At 41.1% G+C, this 19039-nt stretch overlaps 1 protein-coding gene across 2 annotated transcripts in view; it reads right to left on the bottom strand.

Annotated features, from left to right (window-relative positions):
- The window catches only part of PLCG2 (phospholipase C gamma 2), a 67604-nt gene that overhangs the window by 31163 nt on the left and 17402 nt on the right, over nucleotides 1-19039 (bottom strand). For both annotated transcript variants that reach the window (XM_083749883.1, XM_083749882.1), the window contains exons 3-7: nucleotides 9123-9266; nucleotides 7878-7971; nucleotides 6186-6233; nucleotides 1639-1723; nucleotides 24-107 (exon numbers count right to left, since the gene is read on the bottom strand). In XM_083749883.1, the coding sequence (XP_083606009.1) occupies nucleotides 24-107; nucleotides 1639-1723; nucleotides 6186-6233; nucleotides 7878-7971; nucleotides 9123-9266 (455 nt within the window). The remainder of the gene's footprint in view (nucleotides 1-23; nucleotides 108-1638; nucleotides 1724-6185; nucleotides 6234-7877; nucleotides 7972-9122; nucleotides 9267-19039) is intronic.

Below are 19039 nucleotides of genomic sequence, written 5' to 3'. Positions count from 1 at the left end.
GTAATGTGGGATAAGAGCTTTACCAATTTCTGTTGCTCAAACATTATTTTCTTGTAGAACAGATGAAATTGCTCAAAGCTAAGTTCTTCTTTAACAGCTTTTATTTCCTGTAAGGGGGAAGGGGAACAAGCAATGACACCAAGTTTAGTTTTCTCCAAAGGCTGTATCCATATAAAACACAAATCTCAAAACGTTATAAATGAATTCAACTGTTTTAATTTTGTAGATTAGGAACCAAGAGAAATATAATTGTACGCAATGTATAACAATTTAAACAGAGAAAGCAGGTCATACTGGATTTTCTGGTCTTTTCAAGCTCTTTTTCTATAAAACTTTGTCATTTTCCCCTGCCTAATAAAAAGAAAAGCTGCACTCTGAAAATCATTGGCGTTGATGTTAGTAAATGTTCCACAATCTGAATATGGAAAGATAAAGGAGGAACCACTGGGTCAGGGTGCTTATCTTTAAGAGCACCATTTACACCAGGCCAGATGTCAACGGACTACAGGTTCTATCATTCCTGACTTTGCTGGCTGAGACTGATGGAAGTTGATGCCCAACAATATCTGGAGAGCTAGAGGTTCCCCATCCTTAATATATACAAGTGGTACCTCGGGTTAAGAACTTAATTCATTCTGGAGGTCCGTTCTTAACCTGAGGTACCACTTTAGCTAATGGGGCCTCCCACTGCCGCCGCGCCACGATTTCTGTTCTCATCCTGAAGCAAAGTTCTTAACCTGAAGCACCATTTCTGGGTTAGCGGAGTCTGTAACCTGAAGTGTCTGTAACCCGAGGTACCACTGTACTGATAGCGCTACATAGCAAACACAATTAACCCTTTAACTATAACCTCTCCTGAAATATAATATAATGAAGGGAAAAGGTACACAGACATTTTAAATTATAAACAAATGGGACTGAAAATGTGAAATATATAGTTCTTTTTTCCCAAAGCCAGAGTATGCATAGAAATTCTGCTGGTGATAAAACTGGAAGCAGAGCAATGGAAAGAACTGGAAGCAGAGCCTCTAGCTTGGTAGATAAATACATCTGTCCTACTACTCCCCAAACTGCAAGTATACCCATTTCCCTCATACCACCAGCAAATATCCCGAGCAACAGGGGGGCAGTGCACAGACACTGTTTTCCACTGGGGCAATGAAGCAATCACCAAGGGAGAGGGAATTGGGCCCGGGAGACAAGCATTCTGCTGTATGTTTCCTTGAAGTCCAATTCTCCCACAGACTTCCTTTCAGTAGCAATGGGAGGGCTGCCCGCATTGACACAGAAGTAATCCAAAGGATTACACATCTGGAATCTAAGGAAGTTCATCCTCATTTCCCCTTCTCCAAAAAAAAGGGGCCACAAGGAGGAAACAGCCCTCAGAAATTTTCAGAGATCCCCCCTCTTGTATTCTAGTTTGGAAAAGAGTAATCTGTAACCAGCATTAGAGTTGGGAAGAATATTATCAGAGCAATGGGGCAATGTTTTTACCTTTTGATGTTGCCACAAATGTAATAACAATTACTTTGGAGCTACATCAACTATAAAATAATATGGATGATGCAGTATATATATTTATATATATATATATGCTATACACACCTGAGCACAAATATAGGGTCAGCATATACTTACTGCAAACTTATCTTTCAGGAACTTCACACTGCTCACTTTGAAGTTTACTGATGGGAGAACAGTCTTCAGCTCTCTAAGGCTGATGCTGAAAGTCAGAGAACAAGGAGAGAGATGAACAGCAATGTTCTTGTAGCCAAACTGCATAGCACCAAACCTTGTATTTCACCAACATGCAACTTAAATGACTGGCCCGGAATATATGGCAGAAAAAGGTCTATGGTTCAACCCTTTGCATCTCCAGCTGATAGAATCAGAGACAGCCCTTGATATTCTGCTGCCAGAGTAGAAACTACTAAGCAAGATGAACCAATTCTCAGATTTGGTATAATGCATCAGCCTCAAGGTCAAACAAGTGTGAAAAAAGTGTGCAACTTTTCTAACCTTTATTAAAAATTAAAATGTTGTTGCAGAGCGTTATGAATTTGTTCAGACCAGTGGGTTCCACCCTATGGGAAGTCAACTTGGGTGCTTTGGGTTGAAAAAACAGTCAACAGAAAAACCTTTAAAATGTCACCTCTGCAGCAATTAATTCATTAGCTTGAAGCTTAGATTAACATAACTTTTTCAAAGCAGGTATGTGTATGACATAGTAAAGGGAGCTGCCTCAAGTCCGAAGTTCATGCTTAAACTGCTATGCTTTTGCCACCCTAAGCAACATAGGCTTTACTTTACTGATGAAACTAGCCTTGATGTCACACAGCTAGATGTTGGAACAGAAATTCTAACAAAGCAGTCCGTAGTAAGCAGGAAAGACTCGTGTTACTCATTTACAAATCTCTCTCTCTCTCTCTCTCTCTCTCTCTCTCTCTCTCTCTCTGATACTAGTCCTCCTCTTGATATACCATAACATTTTAATGGCATGCTGCTTTGATTTCAGACTTAATCCTGCCAAAAAACTTCCACCCTGGAAGTATTCTGCATATATAACTTGTACCAACTACCCTTTGAAAACCCCATTTACCAAAAAATGGAAGCAGAGCACTCTGTAGACTTGACTAAAACTAAATTGCTATTAGCACAGTCTACACACCACCTTCAATGGTTTATCAAAATGAGGCTGATCTTCCTAGATTTTAACCGCCGCAGTAGTGTGCAGGAGAAACAAACTACAACCCCTGGCTTAGCACTATGCCAGAACTGGAGACCATGGTCTGTTTAGTGCCAAACAAATCACAATCTGTAGCCAAGGTTTGTTCTGGTCATGGCTTGTTTAGACCACCATCACTAATTCAGTTGCAACATTCAGCTAGAGATTGTGCTTGTTGCTCCTGCACAGTACCAGGGAGGAGCAAATGGGGCAAGATCAATGCATTCACAGCAAACCATTAACTATGGTTTATTTGTGACATTTGAATGATGCCAGTGTCAGAGAAACAGTACAATGACTATGCAACTCTAAAAAGGTGGTCTTAAAATACTCTCAAAACACAGAACCAGACAACTTTGGCTTCTTGCCTTTCCCAGCAAGTCCCTGATCTAGGGATTCAAGAACTAGGGGTGTTTGAAACTTCTTTAATATTTAATTATAGGAATTTGTGGCTAGATCTCATGATTGCAGAGAAAAGCAATTGGTAGTGGCACCCTCCCTGTGGAACGCCCTACCTTCAGATGTCAAGGAGATAATGAATTACATTTTTAGAAGACATTTGAAGGTATTGGGGGTTGCTTTTTTTATAAAAAAAAAGCCTGCTGTTTTTTATGTTTTTAGATATGCTGTAAGCCACCCAGAGTGGCTGGGGAAACCCAGTTGGATGGGCAGGGTATAAAAAACTATCATCATCATCAAAATGTGTAAGATGTGTCTTAGAAACCAGATTTCAGCAATCAGAGAGCTCAGTGTTGGTGCCTGTACTACTCTCTGACTTTGTGTCTGAGATATTTCCTGTCAATGTAATTCCATTATACACTTGCTGAATTTAAATTTAAGGTAGGTGGACTTTGACACTGCATTCACCTTAGTCTGAATACAATTTTAATGTTGAAAAGGAAGTGGCCTTTGAATTCTAAGTAAGCCCTCACGTTGCCCTCTCAGTTACCTCTGCTTTTCCATATTCAGTCTCCTAGCAACTCAAAGGGCAAGAGAGTGAAATGTTAAAAATAATTTGGGGGGAAATAGATACTACATATGCATATTTCCACTTTCCCAACACTTAATGTAGCTTGCATAAGATTTGTTCCACAAAAGATCTCCTGACCGTCACAATACTGAATTTGAAAACTGGTCCAATTAGCCCAATACTGACTGACAGCAGCTCCCCCAAGTCTTGGGCAAAAATCTTTCTCAGACCCACTACTAAGAGATCATTTAAATGGACACGCCAAGGTCTGAACTTGGGATTTTACACTTGCTAAGCATAATCAACTATCAGGATTCTGAGGGTTCAAACCAAGTTCATGTTTTTCCCTGCTAAATTTGGAGCCCAAAAAGCAATGCTACCAGTTCTCTCTTCCTTAATCTTGGGATAACATCAGCTGTGTTGCTGTTCCATGTTGTGAACAAAACACAGCAAAAAAGGATTTAAGGTCAGATAGGGCACATTTATGGCACCTGCAAAGGCTCTGCTGCTCCAAGGATCTCCCATGCATCACTACCCTTCCTTATTGTGGTGTTTTATATCTAAACACAGGTGCCAGCACAGCTGCCATCAAATAAACAGGCTGCAGTTGGCACTTTGCCCTTCTTCCGAGAGAAAAATTCAACCTTAGTCATAAAAATTCTCTTGCTGAATAACCTGACTCTGCTGCTGCCACATACTACTAACAGAAGCTACATGAACTGAGATGCATTGATCAATCATTTACAACTTCAGAGGGGTAGTTGTATTAATCTCTTGCAGCAAAATTGCCTACAAGTCTTACTGCATCTTAAGGACTAACGAGACTGATGGCTCATCCAGACTTCATTTTCTGCCACATTTCTAGGCATAGGTCCGTATTTTAAAGCTCTATGTCCAAGTGGTAGTGGTTTTTTGGTTTGGTTTTGGTCCTGGCACTTCCATGGGCCATTTGCTCTGATTCAATGGTAAAACATGGGTTTTCCCAGGGAAAGCACCAGGACCAAAAAAAGCCCGCTAGAACATGGAGCTTCAAAGTGCAGACCTATGCCTAGAAAGTGCAGCACAAAGGGACGTCTAGATGAGCCCTAATTATGGCATAAAGTAACCTATCCATCTGTAAAAGTGCTGCAGTACCCTTTGTTGATCAAGCATTGACAAACTGTGTCAGCTATTTGGTAGATCATGATTCCACTGCTGGTCCAATATTTCAGCTTCTCTTCCCAAACATCACTGAACACTAATTTATGGCAACATCCCCCAGTCTGTCTTACTTAAGATGTCCAAACCAAACTTCTCATGTGCATTTTCAGTCCCTTCCCATCCTTCTATGTCTGTTCCAAATTTGCATGAGCCCCTTTGCAAGTCTTCCACCAACTTGCCACCTGGTCAAAGGGATAAACATTGCAGGCCACAATAACAGCAAGTTTTGCCTTCATTATAAACATACATTGGTTTTATATCAGTTTAATTATCATCATCATGACTCCTACACCACAATCGGAAAATTGCAGTGTGTGGAGGTGCCAAGAATCTTGCTGGAAATTCCTAGTCCACCACCACTAGTTTCCTTGGAATATGAAATTACTACTAAACCAATTTAAAGTCTGTGGTACATATATGCCCTTAGGCTTTAACAATGTAAACCCTCTTCAGATGTTCACTCTGAATGGGTGAATGGGCAAGTGAAACTCCCTTGATGACAACCAGGCACCTTTCCCTGCCAATGCATTATAGGAGGTCATCTGCAGGGGCTGCCTTACTAGCACGTAGGGCAGGCATAGGCAAACTCGGCCCTCCACTTTTTGAGACTCCAATTCCCATCATCCCTGACCACTGGTCCTGTTAGCTAGGGATGATGGGAGTTGTAGTCCCAAAACATCTGGAGGGCCGAGTTTGCCTATGCCTGGTGTAGGGTTTTCAGAATGGGGGGTCCTCACTACAAGTGTTGCTGCTTGCCTTTCATACATTCAAAAGGAACATCTAAAGAAGACTATACACAATCAGGAAAACTACTCCTCATATGATGGGAGACTTTCAGATCACACCACCACCCATCTTTGGTGCAGGCTGCAAAAACAGGATGCAATAATCAACTATGGATTTGCTCAAGAGCAACCACACCCCTATTCAGGCCTGATTTCTGTAAGAGTTCAATATGCATGCCTACATATATATATATTACTGTACAGTAGTACCTTGGGTTAAGAACTTAATTCGTTTTGGAGGTCTGTTCTTAACCTGAAGCACCACTTTAGCTAATGGGGCCTCCTGCTGCCGCTGCGCTGCCGCTGCACAATTTCTGTCTCATCCTGAAGCAAAGTTCTTAACCCAAGGTAATATTTCTGGCTTAGCAGAGTCTGTAACCTGAATGTATGTAACCTGAAGCGTATGTAACCCGAGGTAGCACTGTACTGATATCCCAATTAAAAAGTCGCAAACAAACACAGACCCAAGCACAAACAATGCAGACACTGAAGACAGCAGTTTTACCTGTTTCTTCTGGACTGATCCACAGAGTAAATCAGTTTTCTGAGCCAGCTATAAGGAACACATAAGACACAGCACTGGTAAGTTTTATGAAGAACTAAACAAACTCATTCAGCAATTTTGGCTTCAGTGCAGATAAAAGGAAGCAGAATTGCCTCTTCATTCTGTTATCAGTTTTTCATTTGCAGGAGTTGGAGAAAAACAAACAAATAACAGCAGCAATTTAAATTACTTCTTTCTATTTACATGGGTCTTCCAGCCCTCTTTCTGCTCTTCTCCTCTTTGTACAAAAGAGGTGCTAACAAGGAAAGCCAGCTCATGCCATGTAAGAAACAATACTGCAAATATTACACATGATGCCAATGACCTGGTTCACATGTAACATTTAAACATAGTTAAAATAAACAATGGTTTGTGTGAATAAGCAGTGTGCTGCCAGAACAGGCGCTTTGCTCCTCCACTGCTGCCAGGAAACAAGCCATCATTATGAGCACAAGCCGAAGTATGTTCTTACCTTACCATTTATGACTTGCCTGGAGGGAAATAAACCCAAAGACCATACCTTGTTTCCTGGCATGGAGAAGCACATTACTCATTCATGTTAAACCATAGTTTATTTTCAGTATGCTTGACATGATGTGTGAACCAGGTGAATGACAGGGATTTACATCAGGATTTAGATCAGGGCTGCATTGGAGGTCAAAATTCCACCCCACCCCCCATGTTTTCTCTCTGTGTCACCCCCCCCAGAGAGCATATTCAGAGAGAGACAGTTTGAAACAGAAAAAGAGACAGGGAAAAGGGATTAACTCCCATACCTGCAGCACCAAGGGCCCAATCCAAATCACCCTCCAAAACTATATTTACTACTTCAAGAAAAATGAGAGCTGAGGCCCAAAGGGCCACTTTAATTATTTTATTTCTAGGTGTACGCCAGAAGGTTTTCAGTGCTAAAACGTACACCAAAAAATATGAATGTCACAAATATATACATCTTTGCATATACTTACACTATGCAAGTACGTTAATCAGGGAGATGTGACAGACTGTAGATCAGAAGAACGCACAGGTTTGTCACTGTGCAGCCAGCCCCAACTCTATGATTCCATGAATTAGCCTTTTGGACAAATTGACATGGGATAGCAGGAATTGTAACTAGTGGACTTGCACCCAGAGCATTTTGAGGGCTCCGTCTCACTGCTCTAGCTTGGGGACGGCTGCGCACACAGCCTCTCCAGGGCAGCGGGGTGCCTTCACCCCGCTGTCCTGCAGAAACTAGCAAGGCTGTTTCCAAGCCAGAACAGCGAGACCGAGGGCTCCGTCTCGCTGCTCTGGCTTGGGGATGGCTGCATGCAAAGCCTCTGCAGGGCAGCGGGGCGCTGCGCTCCAAAGGCTTCAGGGATCTTTGAGGCTGGCGGTGGGGGAAAGCAGCGCTTCCCCTCACCGCCAGCCCCACAAGCTCTGGTGAATGTACCTTGAACGGACCTTGTTTTAGAGGGGGAGAACAGGAAAAAAAAAATTTTCTCCCCCTCCTATGGTCCGGTGCGTCCAATGGAGCGAAAAATACGGTACAGCACACATGGCGTAGCACATTAAGAAGTTGTTACTGCTTTTCTTACCCTGTGGAATTAATTGAATTCCTAAACTCTTAAATTCCTGTCATAAGAAAAATGGGAAATGGTTCCTTCCACATACCTCTCTGTAATTGCTGGAGTGGAAGCATTCACTGCTTCTTGATGCAAGATATTCAAGCCACACAGCCATTTGTCAGCATCATCCTTTGAGTCAGCTGCAAAATTAAATGGTATGTGAAGGAACACTCAATCAGGAAGAAGGCAGGTTGAACTTTTTCAACTGCACTGCTTTATAACGCCAACCCATAATGCTGAAAGAAACTGTCTGCATGCACCTGAAAGCTAGCAAGAAATAGTAAAATCTCACCAAAAAGGCATCCCTTTAAAAAAGAATGGCACTAAAAGTTAGGATTTTTAAAGCTTCAGAAGGAATAATTATGGATATATGCAAATGATTTTCATTCTGTAGCACAGAGTTAATGCATATGTGCTTTCTGCTTCCTGAATATTCCACATATCCCTTGAAATGAACATAACTTCTAAACATCAGAGCATGGTGTGTACATTCTCAGACTTCTTGATAGTCTGCAATATTCTAGGATGACATGCTCCCTTCCGAGTCACCCAAATACTGTGCACAGACATTAGTGTTGTTATATAGGATGTGTCCACAGAGTCTCAGATAGATTAAATATAAGGTTAAATCAGAATAAGAAATTAAGTATGTTTTTTAAAGCTCTGGATAATCTGAGTTATCTATTTAACCCCTTCCTCAACAACCTACCCTGGTCATTTAAAACTCCTTAGTAATACACTGTGTTTGACTTGTGCTAATCAAAACAGTAAAAATTCGGGGGGGAAATGCCCATGACATTATTTATTTGTTGATGCTATGCTGGCATTAGACAAAACAAGTTTGTACCAGTAAAAGAAAACACTTAACCTTGAAATGAAGATGCTCAACAGCTGCCTACCACATTCAGTAAGAGTACTTCCATTTTCTTAGTTTTAACCACTCAGCTTTTAATCAAGCCTTGAAGTGAGCCAGGCTGCTTTCCAAGGAAGAAACTTGTCAGAACTAAGGGCCAAGCAGTGGCATGTATTAATTCATAAACACAACCTAACTAAGTGTATGCAGCATTTTTGGTACTTATTTGCAAGGCTACTTCATCTTATAAGACATGGAGAAGTACACACAGAGAAGAGAAAACAGAGTAGAAGGAGAGGTGAATGGAATAGAAAAGAACTTTTAAAACTCGGTTACATTTGAGAATATGGATTAAGAGGATAAACTAAAGACAACATGGAAGAGGTGGTGTTTTCATTCCTGATCATAAAAAGAGAAATCCAAAGAAAACACATTTACCTGCTAAGCTTAAGGTGTTGAGAACAAACTGAGTACCATAGAAAATAGTAAAACAAACGTCATCTTTTTGCCGTGCTGCTTTCCCCCGCTCAAAATCCTTTGAGTTTTTTCCTGGTCGGATTTCCTTTATTTCCATCAAATCCACTGAAAAGAAAAACATAACTGTCAACTGAACATATGCTCTCATGCAGAGAATGAATGACTGCTTGCTTACTTAGACACTAGTTTATAAATTGGCAAGTAGTTTATAAACTGCAATGTCAGCATGAAGAAATTGTTCCCTAATAAACTGCGGAAAAGAAAGCAAAAAGAGCACAAGTTAATTTGCAGTATTCCTCAGTTTAACAAATGGAGAGAAAGCGGAGGATTGCACAGGAATAGCTGAAGAGGCATCCTGCTGAAAGGATAAATTGATTAGATTTCTTTCCTGCCCTTCTTCTCAAAGAAGCCACTTAACCTTTCCCCTCACCCACTTGCTTTCCAGAATCCCTTATTCTGACCACACTATGGCATTTCACTGGCATATTTTTGCACCGGCACTGCTCCAATAATTCATGGTAATGAGGCACAAAGGTCAGTGACCCCCTTCTCACTCACCACCAATTTTATACCCTGGGGAGGCCAGTCCATTAGGCAGGGGCGCCGACTTATAAAAAATATTGGGGGGGCCCATACCGGGGTCCTGCCCCAGGAAGTTTTCTAAATTTTAGATGAAAATTAGTGAGTTTTAAAGTTTTTTAAAAGTATTTTAGAGTCATATGATCAACATTAGAACCCCGAAAACTCGACTCTCTATAACTCCACACTCCGGGAAACTCGACAAGCCTGAAACACTTTTTGGCTTTGAAAAAAGAAACAAAACATAAACACGCACGGTATTTTCGTAAAAAGCTAATTTAATTTACAGTAACAATTATGCTTATAGATTATTACAGAGCAGTGAATATATAGCTCTGAAAAGACTGAAATGATATTTAAATAAATCCTAAACTATCATTAAAAGAATAAAACATAAAATATTGCTGTCGCACAGTAATAGCACTTTGATTAATAAGTGAAATAGCTAATTTAAGCTTACTTTGAATAAGGCTGAGGGTTCATTAAATAAAAATAATATCTCAAAGTTAATGCTTTAATACAGTTAATAAAGTTAATACAGTATGCCTAATACTGTATGTAAATACTGTAATACTGTATGTAAATAATGGGCTTTAATTGGGTCTTACACCCTAAAAATATTTAAGTATTTGAAAATAACTAATACAGTACTATAGTAATATAGAAATACAGTACTAAACTAGTACTAATATTTCGAAACTGAAAATTTAACATTCTGTATGTATTTAATTCTCTATTTTATAAAGATTTTTAATATCTGACAGTGAGTTTGGAGTAGCCCAATGCAAAAATCCTGAGGATCCATGTGATCCGTGCTTTGTAACCACGTTTTTGCACCACTGTGACCCTAGGCAACAGTGGGTGCGTGATTTTTTTGGTGCAAGATGTAGCCATGGACATGCTATGTGATCTGATGGTGAATTTGGGGTGACCCAATGCAAAAATCCTGAGGATCCATGTGGATCCGTGCTTTGTAACCACGTTTTTGCACCATTGTGGCCCCAGGCCACAGTGGGTGCGTGATTTTTTTGGTGCAGGCTGTAGCCATGGACATGCTATGTTATCTGATGGTGAATTTGGGGTGACCCAGTGCAAAGATCCTGTGGATCCATGCTTTGTAACCACGTTTTTGCACCATTGCAGCCCCAGGCAACAGTGGGTGCGTGATTTTTTTGGTACAGACTGTAGCCATGGACATGTAATGTGATCTGATGGTGAATTTGGAGTGACCCAATGCAAAAATCCTGAGGATCCATGTGGATCCGTGCTTTGTCACCACGTTTTAAATGGGGAGGGAAGGAAAAACACAGAAGTGACAAGAAGCACAAGAGGGGTGTGCGGAGAAGCAGCTGGCTAAGAATGCAGGGGAGGAGTTTAACGGGGTGGGGGGGAGGAAAGGAAGGCAAAAGTCCCCCCCCCCCCAAGCCAGCCCTCTCTCTCTCTCTCTCCCACCTGCGAGTCCCTAGAGCACGGAGAGGAGGAGGTGGTAGGCTGGAGCCTGCACGCAGTGTGACTAGGAAAGAATTAGAAAGAAGGACTCGATCCTTTCCTTAACCCTCTTACTTGCCAAGAGGGCAGGGGATTCCCTGCTCTTTGTTGAGTTTGAGCAAACGCAGCAACAGAAGCGGGTGGGCAGTAAGACCCTGAGGCAGAATGCAGGAAAGCAGCAGCTTCCGCCTTCCCTCCGCCCGACCGCCCGACCTTATTTTTGCCTGATTTTTGCCTATTTTTGCCCCTGCGCTCCGGCGAGTAAGCTCCAGGGACCATACATTCGCTCAATAACACGCACAGACATTTCCCCTTACTTTTTAGGAGAAAAAATCTGCGTGTTATAGAGCGAAATTTACGGTAATAATTTCCTTAAATTATTGGGGGGGCAGAGCCCCCCCAAACGAATTTTTGAGGGGGCTCGGGCCCCCTCAGGCCCCATGGAGTCGGTGCCTATGCCATTAGGGCAAATGGGGAACTGCCCCACCAACCTGAGTCTTGATTCCTCAAGCCTACCTGCCTTCTTACTTACAGCCAGTCCAAGGGATGGCCCTGGCTGTCAACTTCCTTCTTAGTCTCAGCGTTTCCCTTATAGAACCCAGCAAAAATGAGAATGGAGGCAAGACTAGAATTGGTGGGCTCTGCTTGTCATTGGCCCTACATACTGTTGGCTACCTGCCAATCCCAATGGGACATCGCTGTCTGCACTCCCCAAAAACATTTGTTGAAAAGATTTCATCACAGCCATGAGGAACCTTATTTCCTTAGTGAAAAGCTGGTGTTAAAACTGCAGCACTGTTCCAAGTTTCAGGAAGCCTGCAAAAATTGAGAACTGGTATGTCTCTCTCTTGCGTTCTACAACTTGCTAAAGCAGGCACAGGCAAACTCCAGCCCTCCAGATGTTTGGGACTACAATTCCCATCATCCCTGACCACTGGTCCTGTTAGGGAAAGAAATTTCAATTTACCCAAAACACAAGTAATGTGCATTCTTCTGATAAAACACTTATTTGTAAACTGAGGAAGTGGTTTCATTCCGCTTTGCAGGCTGGATACAAAAACTGATGGCTGCTTCTACTTATTTCTTTACAGGTCAAGGGTTACTGTTAACCTTTCTACATGTGGAGTAAAAAAATAATTGTACCTCTGTCACTCAAATGTGTTTATTGAGCCATACCACAGTTTGTTCTGGTTTGTTAATGCTGAGCATAATTCAGATTATTCACATAATGTAGTGGTACAAACATTAAAGGCTCACCTTTTGGGATTATTCAGCTCTAATGAACGTTGCATGTTTAAGAAAATCAGCAAAATGTGATGAAATAGGGTGTTGGGGTTTTTCGTTATTATACAAAAAGCAACAACAAAAAGCAAATTGGCTTTTTACAGGGAAAGCCTCAGTAACAGACCATTTGCTTTGCAAGCAGAACGTCCCAGTTTCACTTTCCGGCAGCTCTTCCATCAGAAACTCTGGAGAGTCATGGCCCGTCATGTACTGAGCTAGGTGGACTAATGGCTTGATTTGTGTGTCCCTATAGCTGCCTTAAGTAGAAACTATGCATGCAAGGGGAGTATGTTCCTTCATAGTACCTCCCTGCCCCCATTTTAGCCTTGTCCCCCTGCTGTATAAATGAATCTGCAATAAAATCTGGAAGAATGTGGGAGATTCCAATATTATCATCATCTTCATCACCATTTATTAAATATCTATACCACCATTCATCCGAGCATCACAGGGTGGTTTACAATACGAGCATCCTAAAATACATCTAATCTAGTCCTAAAGACAGGACATGGTTCATTTTTAATGCATGCTTTGATAGATGTGAGCGCTGTCTCTTTAAAAGGAAATATTCTGACATGCAAAGGATGAACTGAGCAAGTAATCCAAGGTGGTTGTGGTGTTCTAATCACTCAAAATGAAAATAGGTACTGTTAATGGCAGGGGCAAGTGACATGAATCTTTTTCCAGAAAAAGTTATTTGGGCGCAATTCTTACTGAAATAAATGGAATTTGAATTAGTCATGACTAATCTGTCCTATTAATTTCAATGAGACATAAACATGGAAGTCTCCTGGACTGGGGCTGTTTCTCTGTAGCAGTGATGCAAAAAAACAAAATATTCCATAGTCACAGGGTAGGTCAAATCTAAAATAAATGAAGATGGCTACCTAGGGCATCTGAATTTAAGAGGTGTTACTCTATTCTGGAAAATGCTGTAGTGTAGTCATTTTGAAGACTGTGGGGTTTTGTTTTTTCAGAGAAGGAACTTGACTCTTATTTCCACTCCTCAACCTCAGAAAGGTTGGAAAGTGTGCAAATCAGAAGCACAAAATTAAAAAGCCTTTGTTTCCTTTTGCAAATCTGCCTTACTGTCCTCAAGGGCAAAAACAATGGCTTCATTCTTACATTTTACCATTTGGTTTTTGACTACCAAATAAACCCTAGGATGCAACACAAAGATCACGTGATGCCAATTCTGAAGCAGTCTCAAAAGTAAATGGGATACACATCTGATTAAAGCAATGTAACATTTATCTTCAGAAATAAAGCTGAAAATGTGATATACACAATAAATTAAAAGCTATTTCTTCTAGAGGAGAAGCACATAATTTTACAAACACATAATTTTAGTGCAACAAAATTTATTAAGGATTTCCAGGACTTAAAATACAGACTGCTAACATCAAGGTTACATAAGGGCTGTGTGTCCAAAGACATAATGCCACGTGCATTTAGTTGGAGGCACTGCAACGAAACCACAGAGTTTAGAAAAATATAGACCCCACACAGCAGCTATAATTTCTCTAACCACAGCCATAGCTTAGTAAAGCAAGAAGTCTTAAGTTTGAACACATGCATTTTAAATTCAAATGTTCACTATAAAACAACAAAGTGTCTCATGGCACTTCAAAGACTTACACAACCATTATGCATAAGCTTCTGTGTAGCACAGTCCATCAGATGCATGAGTGTTACACTGAGTTTCAGGTTTAAATGGAACGCATGAGGGGGTTGTAATCAGCGAGCTCAGAAGGAAATGAAATGCAGAAATGCACAGATGGTGATAATTAGATTCTTAACAGTAGCTATTCACAAAAACCAACAGACAGAGACATACTGCCATCAATAAGCCAATTAAAAAAACATGTCATGATAAGATTATTGTGCTCATTCAGTCCATAAGTGATAGCACTGAACCTCTTGATGTATTGCAATTCAGTGGTTTTACACTGCACTCTACCTTTGAATTTCCTCTGTTCCAGTGTGGTCACTTTACAGTCAGTTACAAAGCGTCCTGGAAGGTTGAAATGCACCCCCCCCACACACACGTTTCTCCATATTGTCATTTTTAATGCAGATTTCTGTTCACATAGAGAATGGTCTATATTTGTTCTACACAGAATGCTAATAAGAGCAGTGCTAGCAGATGATGGCATATATCACATTGGAAAATAAACAAGTAAACTAACCCCTGGTTTTGTGGATGGCATTATTAGATCCTGTAATAGTGTTGCCAGAGTAGAGAGGGCAACACATCTGGCATCTGGATCTGCCACAGGGTCTGAGCCAGTCCCTGTATCTGTTATGTGAACTGCAGTTGCTGGTAAGCAGGTTTTTGGTGCTATAGATCACTGGGCTTTAGATCACTAATAATACATTTGATGGGCTTTAATTGGGAACTATAGTACCAGCCCTGTCAATCAAGTTTTAAATATATATGTTATTTTCACCAGTTTGAATCTTTCAGAATGAAATCTAGTGAATTTGCTAAATTATGCAACATTCTCAAATCATATTTCAGCGAAAATGGTAGCTTGCCCTGCTTTATTCCATACAGCAATAGACTACAGTAGGCCTGAGGTGGGCAACCGATTTCCTTTGCAAGGGAAATATTCCTTTGGAGGTATACTATGGCGAACAAAGTCAGAACTGATGAGAGGCAGAGACAGAGAGACAAGTATTCTGGGCTAACTAATTTGGAATAAAGGTCACCCCGCTACAATTTTCACCATGGCTACCTCTTATTAGAATTCGCAGCACTATGCAGCTCTGCTTATAATGAAGTTCCACTGGGGTAGTTAGGTTCACTCTCAATGAAGCTCAGAGAGGGATTTTTAAGAATAAAACAGACCAATACAGCTCCTGCTTTAAAAAGCAAATGCAAGTTACACTCAAATCTGTAAAAAGTGATTGTGGGTGTGAATGCTTTGTTCCTCATTCACCCACGCACTCCCCAGCAAAAACTGGTAGGCGTCTGCCATGTGTGTGTGTCTACACACATGGCAAAAGTAAACCAATTCTTCTCAAATAGCCGGGGTGATGGTGGTGCAGGGCAGGAGACAGAGAAGGCGGCACACAACAAGGAAAATAGTGAAACATACTTCAATTTATTTCTCTCAAAAAAACTGTTCAGTCCATCCAGACTGAAACTACACAGAAAGAAAAAACAACCACCTTTTAAAAGCCAAGGAAAATGAGGAGAAAACAAACAGGAAGGAAGGAAGGAAGGAAGGAAGGAAGGAAGGAAGGAAGGAAGGAAGGAAGGGAGGGAGGGAGGGAGTCGGTCTGATGGGATGGAAGAATGGAGATGCTTCAGGAAGCACATAAAATGAGATAGGGGGCCACATGCAGCTCACAGTCTGTTGGTTGTCCAATTTTGCACCTGCAGATATCTCCACCCACTGTAGAAGCCTCAGAAGATCAGCTACCAATATGGAAGCCCATTGTCTGGGTGACACTCAGGAAGACCAATAAATGGGTAGAGATATGGAGATGGAAGGCTGATCTAATGCAGATAAACAGGGGTAGGTTCATCACTGTTTTAATCATACTGACAATATTGGCTTGACCTCAATTGAGAGCCAGTGTGGTGTAGTGGTTAAGAGCGGTAGTCTCGTAATCTGGGGAACCGGGTTCGCGTCTCCGCTCCTCCACATGCAGCTGCTGGGTGACCTTGGGCTAGTCACACTTCTTTGAAGTCTCTCAGCCCCATTCACCTCACAGAGTGTTTGTTGTGGGGGAGGAAGGGAAAGGAGATTGTTAGCTGCTTTGAGACTCCTTAAAGGGAGTGAAAGGCGTGATATCAAATCCAAACTCTTCTTCTTCTTATATACACACACCCTTTCAGAACCTGTACCATTAAGCCACCTTGGTCTTCTCCCTTTTGCGAGGCCATGCCAGCCTTCCACAGGCCACACCCAATCAGTTTCAATTCAGAAGTAAGGGGATGGAGAGGGGAAGGATTTTTTGGACAGTAAAACCAGTCAACAGAAGTGCTTTTCAGCCTTATGTCCAAGGCAGGGTATTAATTTTGTAAAATAATAATAATAAAAAGGAAGGCTGCCTAGAATACGTCCAAACCAAACCTATTTGCAGAGTACATTTAGAGAATTATAGCTAACTTCATTTAGCCCTTCCCCTGACTGACCATAAACAGGAAGTCTGGCCTAGGTGAGTGAGCATTAAAGCAGAGGAAATGAACAGTTCAAGAGACCTGCAAGCAGTTAGAAGGCCACATTTGTTGATTTTTTCATCTGACCACAGACACCCAGTTGAAGAAACAAAATGGTGCACCCAAGACGAACCATGAATCAGAACATCTGTTTTAGATAAGAAAGTGAATAAAAGCCATTTTGCAAGATTATTCAAATTAACACTCTCAAGTATCATAGCTTGGGCATTGGATCCTAGTGACTTTGGTTACAACCTAACAAGCTGGCAGGAAGCCACAATTTGTTTCACTATGGACACTATCTGTTTCACTATGACCGAACCCAAAAGCTACTGCATCATGATAGGTAAGCAACCGTATCATTATTGAAATCAGGCTTTTGCATAACCACTATAAGAACAGGGACTGGAAGAGAGCTTTCAACACAGTCAAATAATTACAAAAGGAAAGAGGAATACTTCGGAAAAATAATTCAGAAAAATACTTTATGTATTGTGGTCAGGAGATAGTACGTAGCAGCTTTTAAATCAGACACTTTTGCCCTACTCACCCCTTAAAATAGAATTGTATCAGCCAGGACACACATCTGCAACCAGCCGGGCTGAAGGAAATACAAACCAGCCTGCAAGTTAGACTTTCCATGACATTGACAGTTCTTCATATTCAAAGTCTGGCATCACCCTCATTACATAAAAAGAGGGAGATCAGATTTTCAAAGCAAAATAGAAGTGTGAATGAGACACACAGAATCCTCATTCCCATGTGTGGTTCACCTGCATGCAGCCTCCATCTCAAGCCACTTGGACAAAAGAGCTACAGAGAGCTAGATCAGAGAAATAGAGAAATAGAGGCACTCTTCACCCACCCAGCTCTTTTGCTTTTAAAAATGGGACCCCACAACCCTCTTTCTAATGCAGATCTGTCTGCAATTTGCTTCTAATACACTATGCTTGTTTATATTTAAATTAAACAAATATTGCAAAGCCACCTTACTCACATAAGAAGGCACCTTCCGGTCATCTAATATTCAAAGGCTACTTCTCACCTCTTGAGGAAGCTGGTGAGTATGTAATAGTATACTAAGAGATGCAAAAGCAGAACTGCTGTTTCTGGATCAAATTCATGGAAACAAATATATAGTACTGTTGTGGGCAGGGTTCTGCAAATTGGACAGAGATATCAACTAAGATCCACAGAGTAGCATTAAACTTACTCCAAACAGTTGTTGGCCTAGGAGAATATGGCTCATAGGGCCAGAGAGATCCTACATTCACTCCTGCCATGCTGTCTAGAAGCATCTGGTTCCCCACAGTGGGAAGATAGACTAGATGGACCTTTAGGCTAATCCAACAAGGCTTTTATTATGTACTTGTTTCCTTCTCCTTATGGTATGAGGCTAATGGTCACCATCTGCACTTCAGCCCTAGGTCCTGTAGGTTACAGTTTAAAATACAGTATTAAAAACAATTAAAAATTCACAACTACAAAGAAAAATAGGATGGGTCATAAAACCAGAGGTATCAAATGCCAGGGTAAAGAAGTATGCCTTCATCATTTGCCAATTCACTTGTACCATGCTGAGATTACTACCTGAAGTGTTATATGTTAACACTCCAGATGGGCAAGACAGGAACAGATATAATTAGCAAAAATGGGGTAGATATCGAAGAGTCATGTGGCAGTGAAGCAGCAGCACCCAGGACCTCTTGCTGTGCCAAGCAGAACAAGTATGCAAACATTCACCTCTTTTTCCAGAATGGTGATAGTAATGAATTTTCATCTTTAGATTGGGTGCAGGAGTAAAGACAAGCAGCAACTGTTTTCCACAACTCTGCAAATTCCCATTAATGAGGCAACCTTTTCTTCTCTGAAGGTTAAGGATTGCAAGATTAAATGAAGGCTGTTGTGCCTTTGGTTTCTGAGAGGTGCTTCTGTGTAAACACACACAGAATCATGCTGCACAGCATCTTTTCAAATGTCCACAACTCCTAAACGTTGACAAGGATTTATAAATGGAAACTATGTTTGTTGTGTCACTACTGCCTTGGGATACCTAATGTATAGTAAACATGACTCCAAAGGCTATTATTGAACAGGTGGCACCAATGTAGGAGGACTCTCACACACTGTTAGCAACACAGCCTAAAAAATTAATCTGAATTAACCTTATAATTGTTGCACATCTTCACTAAAGAAACAGCAAAAGCCCAGAAACATCTGTGGTGCACTGAAGTAGTACCGTGTGGAAGAAAGAGGAAATGATTGCTTTGTTCTGCATGATATTGTCTTCTGAAAGGAACTTGACCTTATTTACAAACTGCGCAAACCCAAAGGGTTTGCAGCAAGTCACACACTT

This window comes from Podarcis gaigeae (assembly GCF_964106915.1).
Source record: "Podarcis gaigeae genome assembly, chromosome: 8".
Taxonomy (NCBI): domain Eukaryota; kingdom Metazoa; phylum Chordata; class Lepidosauria; order Squamata; family Lacertidae; genus Podarcis; species Podarcis gaigeae.
The sequence above is the reverse complement of the archived record's forward strand: the minus strand, read 5'-3'. Positions and strand labels throughout refer to the sequence as shown.